We start from the raw sequence: 19,003 nt of genomic DNA, 5'->3' as shown, positions 1-19,003 counted from the left end.
TGATCCCTTACACTGTTGGTCCATATAGAAGTGACTTCTTACATTGGTGGTCATTGTAGAGGTTACCGCTTACACGGGTGGTCCATATAAAAGTGACCCTTTGCATTGGTGGTCAATATAGACATGTTCTTTACATTGGTGGTCATTGTAGAAGTCCCCCCTTATATTGGTGGTCATTGTAGAAGTGCCCCCTTATATTGGTGGTCATTGTAGAAGTGCCCCCTTATATTTGTGGGCAATGTAAATGTGACCCCTTACATTGGTGGTTAATGTGGACATGAACCCCTTACATTTGTGGTCAGAGACGTGTCCTCTTACCTTGGTGGTCAATGTTGACTCCTTCAATTGATTTTTTTTTTTGCTATACCAAATGATCCCTGAGCCTTACAGCATTCCAGGCACAGTCTCATTAGAAGCTTTGGGTTCACACTTGTTAGCACCCACCAGAATTACCTACCAGGACCATAGGTGTTTTTTTCATGACGTAGATTAGCTGCAGATGATAAGGTACATAAATAATCCTTATAAGCTGCAGAGAGATGATGGCCTCCTGTTGTCAGTAGAAGCAGAAGTACATTTTAAGTTATATATTTTTAAAGTTACAGAAGTGAAAAGAGAACTTATGTCTGTAGGTTAATTTTCTTTGCAAAAGTCTCAAAGTCTGTCACGGCACCCTGAAGACAAGTCCTCAAATAAGAGATTTAAACATAACGGACACTTGTTGGACATAGGCCATGAACCTGAAAGAAGTTTTCTTCATTTATGCTTTCTCACCTTTGACCTTCGCTATAAGCCATGGGATCAGTAAGTATACATTTGTAAGTCTTGTGTTCACTGTCACTTTTAAAAGACCAGCAAACCATATTTGCGGGCTAGTAATAAAATTCACCAGGCAATTGAAGGACATTACTGAAAAAGAACATAACAACATAACATGAATAACAGTAATGTACACCTATCGTGGTGCAACCTGTGGAGTGGATATACTCCAGACTTGGGCAGCTATGGCTGCTGAGTAGGGTGGGGGGAGAAAACAACTGTGTTATTCTGACCTGAGTTTCCAGGGATTAGGCTAGAAATCAGGCCAATCAGGCTCAGGTTAAGTATGAGATTTAGTATTTTTGCAGTAACTTTTTTCCATTCCCTCTCTATGAGACTTGGGCTACTGGTGGGTTTTCCCTGTCTGGGTCAGGGAGGCTGTCCTACTCTTTTAACAGGGCAATCCCTTTTTCCAGAGAAGTAATGAAGTGGGTATGGTTGTCTTTGGTGATGGTTAGTTTCGTGGGGTAGCCCCATCTGTAGGCAATTTTATGGTTTCTGAGAACTTTTAGTCACTGTGGTCAGGTCTTTCCTTTTTTGGAGCGTGTACTGTGACAGGTCAGCATAGAATTGCAGATGCTGGTACTGTGAAGGAATTTGATTGTGTTTTTACATGAGTGACATTAAACGTTTTTTCACATGGAAAAAGTGTAGTCGGAGGATTATATCCCTTAAAGTGTCATTTGAACATATATTCGTTTTATTCAGCCCTTTTAAAGATACTGAAATGGTCTACACCAAAATTTTTTCTAAATAATTTGTATTTTTTTCCATCATTTTTTAAGGAGCATTCCTGCAGGCCTTACTTTTCTATTTTTCATCTGCACAGCTTACACCTAGGACACACAGAATAGAGGGACATGGGAAAGAATGTTAGATTTGATAAGGTTTTATATACCGTATTTATCTGCGTATAACACACACTTTTTTCCCCTTAAAATTAAGGGGAAAATCATGGGGGCGTGTTATACGCCAATCCTCCAACATTTTGGAGCCTCTGGATGGCTTTCAGCCACCTTCGGCCCTTCTCGGCGGCTTTTGGCCACCTTCGGCCCTTCTCTGCGGTTTTCGGTCGCCTTTGGCACTTTCTCTGCAGCTTTCGGCCGCCTTTGGCCCTTCTCGACCGAAGGAGGCCAAAAGCCGACGAGAACGGCCAACGGCTGAGAACTACCGAGCGCCGCCAAGATACACAGGACATCTCGGCGGCGCCATTTTTAAAAATAAAAGCTGCAAATAAAATTGACAAGGCTGAAATTTACACTGACAAGGGTACAGCGATAGACAGGCTGCATGACAAGGCTGCAATGATGGACAAGGCTGCATGACAAAGCTGCATATGACACTGACAAGGGTGCAATGATGGACAAGGCTGCATGACAAGGCTGCAGATGGACACTGATAAGGCTGCATTGATGGGCATTTAAATGTAAGTTTTTTTTCCTTAATCTTCCCTCCTAAAAGTTTGTTTCCTTAAAATTCTCTCCTAAACTTGGGGTGCGTGTTATACTCCGATAAATATGGTATATATATATATATATATATATATATATATATATATATTATTATATTTATATTTATATTAGGGCTGTTACCGATTAAAATTTTCGTGTTCGATTAATAGTTTTTTTTTTAATCGATTAATCGACTAATTTTGATTAATTATAACGCACATACAGATCCAACTACTTTTAGCTGATCTCCTTGCATTGCAACTTTGCATTAGTCAGTGGTAAATGTGGTATACACTATACATAATCAACCAAAACTGGTTTGTTTCCACAATCCATGACTTCACACAAATACGTTTTAAATTCAAACTGTAGCACTGACGTAAGTAATTTTTTTTTCCACAGTAGCGTGACAATCCCTCCACCTCCAGTCTAACTAATCACTCTCACCTTATGGCATGGACCCCTGTGCAAACAGGTGGTCATGCAAGCGAGTATCAAAAGGGTTAACACTGACCATAAACTTCTCTCACGTCTCCTTAGATCTCAGCAAGGACAGGTAGAAAGAAAGATCTAAGTGCTCACCGCTTATTGTATAAGATTAGTATAAGATTACATTTTTGTGTTCAAACATAAACTACTCACATAAAGATAATAAAAACACAGCATGTAAAGCCAACAATTGTGTTAGTTCCGTAGGGCAGCAGCGGGTGACGTCATGTGTAGCTCCTCCACGTACGTGTTACGTTCAATCAGAACTTCGCAATGTCACCGGACTCCTCCCCCTTCCCCTCGTTAGCAGATGGAGGCACTTGGGGAATGGGGGAGGAGTCCAGTGATATAGATGTCCGTGACTTCACCAGATCTCTGACGGAACTCCCTGAAGACCTGGAAACATATTTATCTATATATCTGTGTGTATATATATATATATATATATATATATATATTTATCTTTATATATAAATTGAAAGGATGTATGACAGTCTATCCCAACGAAGCAGGTAATACAAAAAATATGTGGATGAAAAATAATCAACTTTCCTGCAAAAATTTGTAGAATCACATAGGTGTCAGCTACAGGGATGTGATACATATGGATATACAGTATAATGATGCACGTGTTCTGCATTTATGGTTGCTGTAAACTATTTTTTTAGCCCAGATTAAAAGGAGTTTATTTTTGAACAAATCTGTCATCTATTTTCTCATATAGCACTTCAACATTGAAAATATATACACAGTTAAAAATCCACTTATTCCCAACAAGAGTCACATAGAATTCTGAAAAAATGCTCATTACTACCTAAAATGTAAAACAATCTTCCAGATTTTTTTTTAAATGGTGTTCCTGATGCATTTCCTGGGGTAAAGTCTACTTCTTGCGGGAAAATAATGATACACAAGAATGTTACTATCCTTTAGTTTGATCTCCTTCAAGGCAACACAAATGTTCTACAACAACCATTCTCATCCAGGAATCTGTGGGCCCCAGGTTTTCTAAGAGGTATGGCTGATTGACCTCCCACCTGATGGTGTCTGAATAGTTTTGGGTCAAACTCCACTTGACAGAACTAGCGGCTTGGCCCCAATGATCTTCTTAGCTGTGTGAAAGGGTGGGATTCTTACCACCACTATAAAGGGGGTCCTCTTTCCTCTGACCACCAATGTAGGGGCATTGTTTTAAGGTTTCCTATAGGGGAAACAAGTTGAAAAAGGCTGTTCTCTTTTAAGATATAAGGGCTATCACCCCAAGTACTGGTTGAAAAAATACTTGTGGGTATAGTCAGTGAGTTTCTTTGTATTATTTCTTCATGGTCTACGTAAATTGGGCAATGATAGGCGTGTGTCCTTTGTCTACATAATTTGTATTTAGAGGTGTCCCTTTTCTCATCTTCAATTGGTGGGAAGTATGGACATGCTTCTAGATTGTTTAAAAAAAAGGCCCCATTTCCGCAAATATTGTCTGCTTATAACCTAAGACTGTCTTATATTTGGATGGAAATTTTAGAACCAAATCTCAATGTTCATCTTTTCTACTGAATGGTCCCATTTTTTGATCAGATGAACAGACCCCAATATAAAATGCTTCAACTACCGAAAGTGTCTTAATACATTAAAGTGGAATTACAGTCAAATACTAACTAAGCCTAAACTTACCCCCACCCCCATTCTATGTCTATTCTATCTATTTTGCGAAAGGAAACATCTGTATACTTATTCTGAGGCCGCTCTGGTTCAGTCACATAATCAGGTCTCAATGCTGGCTTCAGTGTAGAGGAGGGACAGACGTCAACAGATGCCCCATAGTAAGCCTATGTATGATGTCATCACCCAGGCTCTGCAGCTGTTGTCTGTGATCTCTTCTCTACCCTGTTGAAGAGCTTATATGACCGTATGGGATCTCCCTCAGCATAGGGAAGTATTGACTCCGTTCTTTTACAGGGTAGTTAGAATAAGCTTAGAATGGGGGTGGGAGTTGGTTTAGGCTTTGTTAGTATTTGACTATACTTCCACTTTAAGGTATATATTTATCAATGTTTTCACCTGACTTTCACCCGAGATTCGTACATTTATTCCCAAAGGATTCAGTCAGAAAAAATGTAAATCTTGAGAGAAAGTGTGTGAACATTGGGTGAAATCCCCAAAACATACCCCTACGTGTTTCATCCAACATCTAAATGACTGTATTTGTTATTTTAACGATTGTCAATATAATGGAAAGGAAGGTGACACAAAAATTGTGGGTTTCACTGATAATTTTTTTGCTAAATAATTCTTCATAGTCCATAGAATTGAGGGCATGGCAAGAGTGTGTTCTTTGTCCACATACTTTGTGCTAATAACTGTCCCCATCTCAGAAATGCAGGGGTTATGTCTGCCCAAAAAAGGCAAAGGCAAAGTGTGTATTTTGGTGACGGGCACACTTTAAATTAAGAGCATGTTCTATTTATTCTATCTACTGTGGGTGATGTGAGTAGCATTGCAAATTTCGAAAAACACCTACATGACAAGGAGTAATGCCCCAAATAGGCCACATATGAAAGGTGTTCCTGTTAAGAAATATATATGAGAATTTCAGATTATTGTAAGTAACCTACATTGACAAGTAATGACGTGACCACAAAGCACAAAGCAGAATCGAGGTCTGGCATTATCTGATGTAGTCTGTACTATCTACAATATAATCAATGAAACCATACAAGTAAAAAAGAACGTGGAAAATCTAGGTGCTTTTAGCATACCCTAAAGCCCTTTTTTTATCATTTTTTACTGAAACTTTTTTTTGTTTTTTTTTATTGAAAACATTATATACAAAAATATAATACCAGGAGAAGTACAGATATGCAATAACAGTCCCAATGGCTACAGAGTGCCCACATGGGCCATCTGCCAATTGTATCATACTAAAGGTTAACATGTGTTCACTGTAACTTACTGTGGTAAGCGAGACAAAAAACAGATCACAGATACAAACAAACAATCTCACATCTCTTTCTCTCTTCCCAATAAGAAAGATACAGATTTCCGCCTATATAGATATGGTCAGGGGCATATAATTGCAAGCTAAATCACCTTTTGGAGGAGCCCAAAAGAAGAATTACAACATTAAATAGATTGCTGATGGGGAAATTCCATATGTCCTAATTATTATTGGCTCACCAATATCTAAGCCTGGTTACCTTAGCTGATTTCATACTATAGGGATGTGATTACTATGACCATTTAGGAACATGTGCTATCTTCCTCAAAAGGTAATACTACTTTTTCTTATATTTGGTCATTACTTACCCACTAGTTCTGTATAAACTACAGCCAAAACTGGAATAAGGTAGTCTTGTCTCGTGGCTGCTTAATGCATGTACCTGGTTTGATCAGCGTGCCAAGCCACAAAGAGACCGGAGACTCCTTGGCCAAAAGGCATCTATAGCTAAGTATTCCTGTTACATTTTACAATATTATTACATTTGTTATCTTTATCTGTTATGATTTAATTAAATGTTATATACAGTTTGATTTTACCTGCAAGTCTTTGCTCATCTCGAAAAACCCCAAAAATGGAAACTATCACCTAACTGTGAAAAAAATATTACTGAGATATACCGTATTTTTCGGACTATAAGACGCACTTTTTCCCCCCAGGAATATGGGGGAAAATGTCCCTGCGTCTTATGGTGCGAATATACGATAAGCACCTCCCCTCACCGCCGCTGGCACTGCCCCCTGCCACTGCTCGTATTGCCTCCCGCTGCCGCCACTGGAAGAGAAGCAGGAGAGCAGGGGACAAACTTCTAAACCCCCCGTGGGCGCCGGGCGTTGCTCCTACGAACGATGGCCAGGGAGGAGGAGGGCGGACCAAGGACAGGAGGAATAAGCAGGCCGCTGGGATAACATGCAAGGCAATGGTCACTCTGCATTTTCTATGGTAATGGTCACTCTGCTTTTTCTATGGTAATGGTCACTCTGCATTTTCTATGATAATGGTCACTCTGCATTTTCTATGATAATGGTCACTCTGCATTTTCTATGATAATGGTCACTCTGCATTTTCTATGGTAATGGTCACTCTGCATTTTCTATGGCAATGGTCACTCTGCATTTCATGGGCACTGGAGAATATTTTAGTACACCATTTGGTTCAGAATATTTTTTTTTTCTGGTTTTCAACCTCTAAAACCTAGGTGCGTCTTATGGTCAGGTGCGTCTTATGGAGCGAAAAATATGGTAGGTAGATAAGCAACCTGAGATAAATAAGCATCCAGCCACGGCTGCCATATCTTAGTAAATGTTTTTGGGCAGGCCCAGCCCATGTAAATTAGTCTATAATTAGGGAGATCAGAGTTGACTAGACAGCAAACGTAGTGCATAGTAGGTTGGATTGACTTCTTCTAGTACAATAAAATGACTTTCTGGGCATAAAAGAAAAGTAAATGAAACAAGGAGTGGCTGTATGTATGGGAAAATTCTTCTGGAGTATTTGGTTTGGGAAATCCAGACAGGATTCTAGTAGGGCGTGGAAGTCAAACCAAAAGTCCAAAATAAGTGTATTAGGTTTGCAGATACTTTTCCACATCTCAGGCAACAACCTTGGGCTATGGAGCTCACTTTAGAAAATGTTGGAGGGGTATGGGAGCATAGAACAGTTAAAACCTCTGTCATGCGTGTCCTATTGAGAACATTTCCCTTTACTTCCTGCTTGTAGATACAACACAAAATCTCTCCAAAATCAAAGAAATCTTGGACATTTGTTACAAAAACAAATGTCCCCGTTGAAAGATCTTCCCTCTATTTCTGTTCTGGTAAAACTCATCATTTTGGACTATTTATCACTCTCAGTCCTGGTGACATTGTTCATCAAGACGAATAGAAGACACATGGCAGTGTTCAGGCTCAGGCATGAGAACAGCATTCTAGGAGTAGGGGGGTAAGGTCACATGCCCCTCAATAGCCAGAACCCCTGGCAATTTCCCAAAGGTTCAGATGGAACAACCGGGCGGTGAGAAAATGAAATAAAGGTGAGTATCAGTGAGTAGGGTAAGGAGACCAGATTTTTAAAATGAAATCCGTGGACATATTTCTTTTTTATTGGCGCATATTTTCCTCAAATTATATATGCAGTCAGAAGTTTAGTGTGGGTTGTCAGCGCCCGGGACAAGGCAAGAAATGTGCTCCCCACCAGACATTTAGCACTCCCTGAGGCCCTTCCACTAGTACAGTAGTACTGAGCAACTTGATTCCTACACTGACCTACCTGCCCACTGAACTAACCTACCTGGTTTCTTACCCTGACCACTACACTGACCTACCTTATCCCTACACTGGCCTACCTTATCCCTACATTGACCGACCTCATTCCTACACTGACCACTACACTAACCTACCTGATTCCTACACTGACCTACCCGATTCCTATACTGACTACTACACTGACCTACATGAGTTCTATACTGACCACTACACTGACCTACCTGATTCCTGCACTACTCACACCCCCCCCTACATGAAAAGCATAGATTGGTTGATTTTGCTCACCTCTCCATGGCCTCCATGATAATCTATCAGAGCAGGGCTCTCCCCAGCACCAGGTACTGTTCCGAACACCCAGCTGCTCCTCAGTATCCCCTGCCAAGAGCTTCTCCAATAGCCACTGTATGCTCTTCACTGCTCCTCCCCTCCGCTGTTCTCACACACACACGGGCCACCCTCACCAGAGGGATCATGGGGGACAGGCTAGACTACAGGAGTCCCTGGGCAGGGGGGGCAACACAGCACACTTGGGGGGGCACAGTAATGATTGTGCACCCCCCCCAAATGTTTCACCCAGGGCGAGAGTAACAGATGTCCCCCCTCCATACCACTGCAATCCGGGGACAAATCCGGGGACAGACTGGCTCCGAGGACAGTGTCCCTCAATCCGGGGACTGTCCCTTGAAACCGGGGATGTCTGGTCACCCTAGAGTAGGGGCTGGTTTTATCAAGACAGCCTGCCCACTATATGGTGGCCCTAGATATGCAGTTATAGCTGGACCTGCATGCATAATCCAACAGTCTTACAATGGCATTTGCTCAGCTTCTCTTAACCTCTATGAACTGCTTTTAATTCCAGGCAATGGAACTTCTTGTATGTCTGCTGTAAACAGCTCAACAACAGTACAATATAATACTACAGCTACACAGCCATTTACACTGAGATGTCCGGTACAGCTTTGCACCAACACACTCCCCAATATCACCTGGTGTAAGGTGAACAAAGAAAACATCTGTGACCCGGTGACAGCTGGGCCAAGGATCTCCCCAGACCAGGAACAGCGAGAAAAAGAAAACTACACTGTTTACATTCTGAAGTTCTACTCCACGCAGATAGATGACTCTGGATTGTACAAATGTTTGGAGGTTCATCAAGAGCAACAAATTGTGAGAGTGATCAAGGTCAGGGTATTCGGTAAGTTCCGTTTTCTAACAAAAATGTTTTACCAGAGTTTCTTTGAAGTAAATCTACATTCTATTTCAATTAGTTTTTTTCATATATATCAGCAAAGCGTGGACATTTATGGAAAAGGATGAATACCGATAGTAGCAGGGAGTGCAAAATGCATGACAGTGTAGTGGTGGTTAGTCTGCATAAGTGCAGTGGTGGGGAGTGCACATGGATGCAGTGGTGGGGAGTACACTGTTGGAAGGACAACAGCATGTAATGTAAAGTTGCTTTATAATGTGAACTATATACTATTAGAGATGGACGAACTTCCGACGGGACGTTTCGCGAACGTGAACCGCGAAAGCGGGCAAAAGTTTGCGAACCGCAAAGTTCGCAGCGGACCCCATTGACTTCAATGGCAGGCAAACTTTAAAAACCTACAGGTCATATTTCCAGGCACAAAATACTTACTAGCTGTGCACACATAGTCCCACCACATGGCCACTGACATAACACATGTATGAAGTGAATCTGGGATCGGCAACTACAAGCATTCTTTTTTTATCCGTGAAATTTTCACAATTCAGGACTCAGGAGCGCATGAAGGCAATGGAGGAGAGGAAAGGTCAGGGTAGGCTATGAAGAGGGTGCAGGAGATGATCACCAGCACCATGATATAGAGCACTGACACCAGCACCGTGATAAAGTGCACTGACACCAGCACCGTGATAGAGTGTACTGACACCAGCACCTTAATAGAGTGCACTGACACCAGCACCGTGATATAGAGCACTGACACCAGCACCGTGATAGAGTGCACTGACACCAGCACCATGATATAGAGCAATGACAACAGCACCGTGATATAGAGCACTGACACCAGCACCGTGATAGAGTGCACTGACACCAGCACCGTGATAGAGTGAACTGACACCAGCACCGTGATATAGAGCACTGACACCAGCACCGTGATAGAGTGCACTGACACCAGCACCGTGATAGAGTACACTGACACCAGCACCGTGATAGAGTGCACTGACACCAGCACCGTGATGGGGTGCACTGACACCAGCACCATGATATAGAGCAATGACAACAGCACCGTGATATAGAGCACTGACACCAGCACCGTGATAGAGTGCACTGACACCAGCACCGTGATAGAGTGAACTGACACCAGCACCGTGATATAGAGCACTGACACCAGCACCGTGATAGAGTGCACTGACACCAGCACCGTGATAGAGTGCACTGACACCAGCACCGTAATAGAGTACACTGACACCAGCACCGTGATAGAGTGCACTGACACCAGCACCGTGAAGGGGTACACTGACACCAGCACCGTGATAGAGTGCACTGACACCAGCACTGTGATATAGAGCACTTACACCAGCACCGTGATAGAGTGCACTGACACCAGCACCGTGATAGAGTGCACTGACACCAGCACCGTGATAGAGTACACTGACACCAGCACCGTGATAGATTGCACTGACACCAGCACCATGATATAGAGCACTGACACCAGCCCTGTGATATAGAGCACTGACACCAGCAGTCAGTCTGATCCAATGCCAAGAGTGGCTGTGCATTGGAAATGTCTTGATATGGATCGGAAAATAATTCCTGTGACTCAAGCGGAAGGTATATTGTGGTGGTGGTGGTGGTAGTGTCTATGGGGGTGCACACAGCAGAGAGTGAAGAAGAGGGTGCAGATTGAGAGAATGAGGAGGGTGCAGAAGAGTAAGGCTGAGTGAGCCACTCAACCAAGTCTGGTGCGTCCTTTGACGTAATCGCACGTACCTTCTGCAAATTGCCACTTTGGCTCAAGCCTGTTGCTCCTGCCCTACCCCTGCCACCCCTGCGGAGGGGCCTGCTTCTTCCTCTGCCTGTCATTTTTTAAATGACCCTGTGACAAAAGTCTCTAGAGAAGTGCAGTATGTATGTGGAAGAAGGTATATAACACCCCGCTTCAATCTGTCGTTTTTGGGGGCCACTGGTCTATCACACCAGTTATAATACTTTTTTTTTATTGCGTTTGTCACTGTTTGTAGTATCGCTGCAGAACCGCTCAGCCGTCACAATGCTGCACAGTGGAAATGCACTATACTATGCTTTCTATATGTGCAAGTATTTTATACATGTATTACACACCTATATACTGCACACCAAATAGTACACCTATACCAGTCCTTAAAAGGACCTTTGTGGACCTAGTAGCTAGTGATTTGCAGACTGTCCCTCAGTCACTACACTGATAAAGGACTGCTGCAAAATAGGGCAGTAATCTGCAGCACAGCCCTGCACCAGCACCCTATATATTGTACACCTATACCAGTCCTTGCAAGGACCTTTGTGGACCTAGTAGCTAGTGATTTGCAGACTATCCCTCAGTCACTACACTGATAAAAGACTGCTGCAGAATAGGGCAGCAGTCAGCAGCAGTGCACAAGCGCCCTATATATTGTACACCTATACCAGTCCTTTCAAGGACCTTTGTGGACCTAGTAGCTAGTGATTTGCAGATTGTCCCTCAGTCACTACACTGATAAAGGACTGCTACAGAATAGGGCAGTAATCTGCAGCACAGCCCTGCATCAGCACCCTATATATTGTACACCTATACCAGTCCTTACAAGGACCTTTGTGGACCTAGTAGCTAGTGATTTTCAGACTGTCCCTCAGTCACTACACTGATAAAGGACTGCTGCAGAATAGGGCAGTAATCTGCAGCACATCCCTGCACCAGCACCCTATATATTGTGCACCTATACCAGTCCTTACAAGGACCTTTGTGGACCTAGTAGCTAGTGATTTGCAGACTGTCCCTCAGTCCCAACACTGATAAAAGACAGCTGCAGAATGGGGCAGCAGTCAAGTATAATATTCTTTCTATATTTGGAAGAAAGTATATTATACGTGTACAACCCTATATACTGTACACCTATACCAGTTCTTAAAAGGACCTTTGTGGACCTAATAGTAATAGCTAGTGATTAAACTGACTGTCCCTGCTCAGCACAGCGTCCTGTCCCTACACTGACAAAAGACAGCTGCAGAATCAGTCAGCAGTGCACTCAGCAATCACCAGCACAGCAGTGCACCAGAACCCTGTATACTGTACACCTATACCAGTCCTTAAAAGGACCTTTGTGGACCTAATAGTAATAGCTAGCTAGTGATTAAACTGACTGTCCCTGCTGCACACAGCATCCTGTCCCTCCCTACCCTGACAAAAGACAGGCTGCTGCAATCACCAGCACAGCAGTGCACTGAATCCTATATACTGTACTACACCTATACCAGTCCTTAAAAGAACTTTTGTGGACCTAATAGCTAGTGATTTGTGTCACTACAGTCTCTCCCTGCTCCACACAGTGTCCTGTCCCTACACTGACATAAGACAGAATATAAAATGGCCGCCAGATCAGGTCTATTTATAAGGTTGGGGGTAAGTCCAATTGTCCATGTGCTGAAATGTCTCAATTGGCTGTTCTGTACCCCATGATGGCTGGTCTGTACCTCACTACTTTACGTTGTAGCAGTGTCATTTCTCCAGTGTTGTCACATGAAAAGATATAATAAAGTATTTACAAAAATGTGAGGGGTGTACTCACTTTTGTGAGATACAGTATATAGGGATGGCCGAACTGTTCGCCCGGCGTTCGGTTTGCCGCGAATTTTGCGTGTTCGCGATTCGCCCGATCGGCGGACTATTGCCGCTGTTCGCCCGGCGAACATATGTGTTTAAAGTGTGAACCCCATCAGGGTTTACTTCCTCTTTAACTAGAGGAATATGGAATATCAAGCGCTCTTTCCTGCAATATAATTGCCTTTAAATAGCTGACATACAACATATGAATCAGGAAAATGTATTATGATACATAATAAAATAATTTTTTCTTACCTCATTTTAGATGGCCCCGGGCCAAAACCCTTCGTTGGAGATACCAGCAAAACCTGGACGACATACTTTTTCATAGCAGTGCGGATAATCATTGTCACGGTGATTTATGCTTTATTATATCGCTACCTATGGGAGGTCAGAGGTAAGATCCAGAATCTGATCTTGGGGCAAATGAGAAAAATTAATTAATGTACAAAAAAAAAGACATTAAAGTAAATAAGGATGCATGAAAGATAAATGTTTTTTTAGGGGAGCTAAAAACAATCAGCTTTTGAGTATATATGGTACACTTTACACTTTTTTTTTTCTTTTGCTGTAACTGCTTAAAAAAATAGCTGGCATTAGACTTCAATACCTTTGTTGCCCACTAAAATATCATTTGAACCACAGGGTGACAACACTGCTGTACTATTTCACTGCAGAACTATGGGTGTTGGCATCATGGTTGCCAAACTGTCAGTAAATTCACAAACAGTTTGTAAAATTCATGCTTTTTACATCTGTCCATTAATATCCATTATGGATATGAAGTCTGCATGTATTGTGTTGGGGAATTGAGGTGAAACTAGTCAACCTGGGCATTTAAAGGGTAAATGACTAGTTAGAACAGGTATTCAAAGGGAGGAGTCTGATGGGAGACAGTTGGGTTTTGCTCACAACTGGGAAAAGTTTTCAATCAGTTGGGGCTGCAGAGGCAGACACGTAGGGACGGGGATACTGATAAGGGAAGGAGGCATAGGTGTCGTTAAGGGGTGGCTATTGAGGCTGGAGCCCCGAATGTGGGGTTAATAGCCCAGAGTGTCTAAGCGGGTCCAGCTTTTTGTGTAAAGAGAAATGGAGAAAGGACTGACAGCATGTCAGAAACCATGAAATCAGCCCGAGACAGAAGTACAGTTAAATCACACTTGTTTAATAATAAAAGTAAAACGAACAAATGTAGTCAAAACATAGCCAAAGTTCAGTAACCAGAACGGATAGTCAGCCAAGCCAGAAGTCAGGGATCAATGTAGTGGGACAGCAAGCAGTATCTGGAGCAGGGAGAGGGGATATCGACAAAGAAAGTCTTGAAACAGGAACGCAGGAGATAGGCTCTGTGATGTTGACCAAGGCGAAGGTAGAGATCCTCTGGACTGGACGGACGCAAGTAGGCAGGACTGACAAGTAGGATATCATCAACAGCTGAGTAACTGTGAAGAGAATGGAGTTGACAATTAGCTGACAGCTGAGTGGCCAACTCTGAGAAGGATGGGCTAAGCCCAGCCCTGGCACAGCAACGGCGGCTGCCGCATTTCACATTCTGTGTGATCCGGCTGTTGTGGCGCCGCCCACTGAACTGTTACCGGTGGAGTGATATGCCGCCTGAGGAATGGAGAAGGAGATCAGGAGAACGACGGCGGTGCTCAATTTCTCCTTCTATGGAGCCGGTGCAGCAATGCCCCTTCTCCCTCTAAGGGCAGCAGCCAGCAGAATAGAATAACAGCCGTGGTGGCTGGGACAGAAGAGAAGATTAAAGGTATTAAGGTGCTTCTGGTGTCTCCCTCTCTCTTCCCCTCTCTCTCTCTCTCCCCTTCTGGTGTCCCCCCTCTCTCTCCCTCTCCCCCTATCTACCTCCCCCTCTCTCTCTCCCTCTGTCTCCCCTCCCACTCCCCCTATACCTCCCCCTCTCTCTCTCCCCTCTCTCTCTCCCCCTCCCTCTCCCCCTCTACCTCTCCCTCCCTCTCTCCCCCCCTCTCTCCCCTCCCTCTTCCCCTCCCCCTCTACCCCTCCTCTCTCTCCCCTCCCTCTCTCACCCCTCTCCCCCTCTCTCTCTCTATCCCCTCCCTCTTCCCCTCTCCCCCTCTCTCTCTCCCCTCCCTCTCTCTCCCCCTCTCCCCCATCTCTCTCTCTCTATCCCCTCCCTCTTCCCCTCTCCCTCTCTCTCTCCCCTCCCTCTCTCTCCCCCTCTCTCTCTCTCCCCTCCCTCTCTCTCCCCTCTCCCCCCTCTCTCTCTATCCCCTCCCTCTTCCCCTCTCCCTCTACCCCTCTCTCTCTCTCCCCTCTCCCTCTCTATCCCCTCCCCCCTCTCTCTCTCACTATCCCCTTCCTCTTCCCCTCTCCCTCTACCCCCCTCTCTCTCTCCCCTCCCTCTCTCTCTCCCCCTTTCACCCCTCTCTCTCTCCCCTCCCTATCTCTCCCCTCTCTCCCTCTCCTCCCTCTACCCCCTCTCTCTCCCCTGCCTCTCTCTCCCCCTCTCCCCCCTCTCTCTCTATCCCCTCCCTCTTCCCCTCTCCCTCTACCCCCCCTCTCCCTTCCCCCTCTCTCTCCCTCTCCCCCCACTCTCTCCCTCTTTCCCCCCACTCTCTCCCCCTCCCCCCTCTCTCACTCTCCACCAAATAAGTAATGTTCAGTTCAAATTACTATTAACTATGCTCTCTAATAGATTTAGAAATATAATGGGTGCTGATTATCTTGCTTTTCATGGGCACAGTGGCTGCATTTGATGGGGCACAGTGGCTCATATTATATATATATATATATCTCTCCCCTCCCTCTTCCCCTCCCCCTCTACCCCTCCTCTCTCTCCCCTCCCTCTCTCACCCCTCTCCCCCTCTCTCTCTCTATCCCCTCCCTCTTCCCCTCTCCCCCTCTCTCTCTCCCCTCCCTCTCTCTCCCCCTCTCCCCCATCTCTCTCTCTCTATCCCCTCCCTCTTCCCCTCTCCCTCTCTCTCTCCCCTCCCTCTCTCTCCCCCTCTCTCTCTCTCCCCTCCCTCTCTCTCCCCTCTCCCCCCTCTCTCTCTATCCCCTCCCTCTTCCCCTCTCCCTCTACCCCTCTCTCTCTCTCCCCTCTCCCTCTCTATCCCCTCCCCCCTCTCTCTCTCACTATCCCCTTCCTCTTCCCCTCTCCCTCTACCCCCCTCTCTCTCTCCCCTCCCTCTCTCTCTCCCCCTTTCACCCCTCTCTCTCTCCCCTCCCTATCTCTCCCCTCTCTCCCTCTCCTCCCTCTACCCCCTCTCTCTCCCCTGCCTCTCTCTCCCCCTCTCCCCCCTCTCTCTCTATCCCCTCCCTCTTCCCCTCTCCCTCTACCCCCCCTCTCCCTTCCCCCTCTCTCTCCCTCTCCCCCCACTCTCTCCCTCTTTCCCCCCACTCTCTCCCCCTCCCCCCTCTCTCACTCTCCACCAAATAAGTAATGTTCAGTTCAAATTACTATTAACTATGCTCTCTAATAGATTTAGAAATATAATGGGTGCTGATTATCTTGCTTTTCATGGGCACAGTGGCTGCATTTGATGGGGCACAGTGGCTCATATTATATATATATATATATATATATATATATATATATATATATATATATATATATATATATATTATACATGTGTATGCCAGCAAAAGCATATGACTTTCTTTATTTCGCTTCTATGGGCCCTAGCCCCAGATCTTTTGTAGAACTAGCAATGCCCCTGGAAGGAGGTACAGGAAGTACTCCTGTACTGGGCCCAGGCCCCATCAGGTCAGCAGAAGACCCCGAGCCCAGAAATACTACATGTAGGCTGTACTTTTAAACAGACTTCCATGTACTCCCCACACTCTGTTAGCTGTCACTTTGCTTTGGCCAAGCATAGCCTTGCTTACTTTCCCACTGGTGACGTCACTCCAAACATCCTGGCAACCAACCACTCCACTGCCCAGAGTCAGACAGGTGGGAGCTGGGGGAGAGACCTTCTGTCAGGAATGATGGACAAAGAAGGTGGGGTCAGACAGGTGGAAGATGGTGGGGTGGCAGAATTCTGCATAGGTACTCCATTTGGCAGGATACAGGTAGACTGCCTCTGACCTGAAGCCTCATTTTCATCATAATACCGAAAGCATCCCATTGTGATGACTCTACCCCCGGCTGGTCCACTGCTGGGCTATGAAGGGGCATAATCAATAGCCTGAGAGCATATCTTCTCTGGGGGTATCTGTTCACAGAGGAGTCCAGTCATATAGCAAGAGAGAGAAAGTTATTTTGCTTCTAAAGCAATCACAATGAGAGCACTGGTGGAAAAGAAGAGTCTAGGGGTGCTTCACTGCCCTGTGTCCTATAAGGAGCAAAAGAAGCATTCTTGACTGAAGAAAATTTGGAATACAAGTTATTAGATGTACAGAGGAGGGAGCAGCCATGTTGGCAGTTCTATTGTTCTTTATTTGTAGCCCCCTTTGTTGATGTAGTGGGTGGTGTTGGTGTCCTTTTTAATTCAAGCTATGTGTGGGACCTGGCAGGTCAGGTATTGGAACAGGTGACCCCTGACCAACACTATGTAGGTCTAGAGCCTGTGCACAAGTGAGAGAGAGCTTCTGCTGGGTTGAACTGCCAGGAGGTTTGCAATCGACACATACTGTAGGGGTTGATTTACTAAAATTGGAGAATGAAAAATCTGGTGCAGCTCTGCTTAGAAACCAATCAGCGTTCAGGTTTTTTGTCAAAGTTTATTTGAACAAGCTGAAGTTAGAACCTGATTTGCTACCATGCGCAGCTGCAACAGATTCTGCACTCAACAGTTTTAGTAACTCAACTCTATTGTGAGAAGATGGAGAAACCTTGCCACCTCTGACCTTCTCTTAGCAGTTCTATGGCTTGGCTCAGGACAGCCTTGGGACCTAAGTTTTAGGAAAACCATATGTGTGTAACCACCTGAGTGGGGAGGTACAGTTTAGTAAGCACACAGAGTTCAATTGTAGAAGTATTTGTTTTAAGGTTGAAGTTCAACAATTCACAACAAGTCCGGCAGGATGACACCCAACCAGGAAAACTCACAGGAAGCAAACAATGTGTAGCAGAGCAGGTCTCAAGAGTGCCGGCAGTATCTGTCTTGTGGAGCAGAATGCAGCCTGGCCAATCTGTGCCCAAAATGGAGAGGCTTTCTAGGAAGGAAGGTGTGTACCTATCCTTACCCTACTCGCCTGGAACCTCTCCCTGACACTAATCACTGTCCCTGCCAAACGGGCAACATCCCTACACTACCCACATTCATAAATGCGTGCCAAGCCCAGAAGCCAGGGCCTTAAACAGGATCTGCCTGAACCAAGATGGCTGTTAGGGTCACATAGGGTGGCAGCATCTAAACAGATCACTTCTCCAGTGACCCAGGAAACCATAGAGGAACCAAGCTCTCCTTGACTTCCTCTCCAACTGCAATGCCACTGCAGTCGAGCACCACCTACAGTGGAGAAAACAGATTCCACCTGCCTACACCAGTGAGAACTGATTGTTAACAACCGGGAAGATGTTTTAATCGGACACTACTGTGAACTCGCACTAATTATTCTGCACTGAGGCAGCGTATTAATAAGATGCATCACTGTGTGTGCTTAAAGAGGAGTTCCCCTTAAAAAAATAAAAATTAAGTCAGCAGCTACAAATACTGCAGCTGCTGACTTTTAATAATCGGACACTTACCTGTCTCAGGGTCCAGTGATGCGGGGGAATGAAGCCCCGTTTATTCCCCCCTCCGTTCGGCGGCACCGGCATTCTAACTGTGGGCACCTGGCTGTGGCTTCACAGCCGGGCACCCACTGAGCATGCGCAAGCGGTGCCGTGCACCGTTATTGGCCGCGCAGTGATCTGGGACCTGTCACGTGTCCCAGATGACTGACAGGAGGGAAGGAGCAGAGCTGAGCCCGTCCTGCGCCAAGGGGAAGTGACATCAAGAGACCAGGCACTGAAGGAGGCAGACTACGAGGGACCCCCTAGCAACATGCATTTAGAGGTGAGTTTAAAAAAAAAATCCAAATATTTTTTTATTTATTTTTTAGGAATTTTGATGATGTTTTTTTTTTTTGTTTTGTTTTTATGTGCAACACCACTTTAAGGTGATGCAATAAATCAGGCCGGGAATATGTAGGAAGGCAGGCCTCAGGCCAGGAGAGTGAGAGACACAAAATCAG

The 19,003-nt window shown here is 44.9% G+C and overlaps 1 protein-coding gene across 1 annotated transcript in view; it reads left to right on the top strand.

The window, feature by feature from the left end:
- The first annotated feature begins 646 nt into the window (after nucleotides 1–646).
- The window catches only part of LOC143984233 (uncharacterized), a 39,645-nt gene continuing 21,288 nt past the window's right edge, over nucleotides 647–19,003 (top strand). The window contains exons 1-3 of the mRNA XM_077484517.1: nucleotides 647–804; nucleotides 8,875–9,210; nucleotides 13,107–13,238. Coding sequence (XP_077340643.1) covers nucleotides 735–804; nucleotides 8,875–9,210; nucleotides 13,107–13,238 — 538 coding nt within the window. The 5' untranslated portion in view covers nucleotides 647–734. The remainder of the gene's footprint in view (nucleotides 805–8,874; nucleotides 9,211–13,106; nucleotides 13,239–19,003) is intronic.

This window comes from Lithobates pipiens, unplaced genomic scaffold (genome assembly GCF_037356315.1).
Source record: "Lithobates pipiens isolate NorthernLeopardFrog02 unplaced genomic scaffold, aLitPip1_a1.2 Scaffold_16, whole genome shotgun sequence".
Taxonomy (NCBI): Eukaryota; Metazoa; Chordata; class Amphibia; order Anura; family Ranidae; genus Lithobates; species Lithobates pipiens.
Note: the sequence above shows the minus strand (reverse complement) of the source record. Positions and strands in the feature narration are given on the sequence as shown.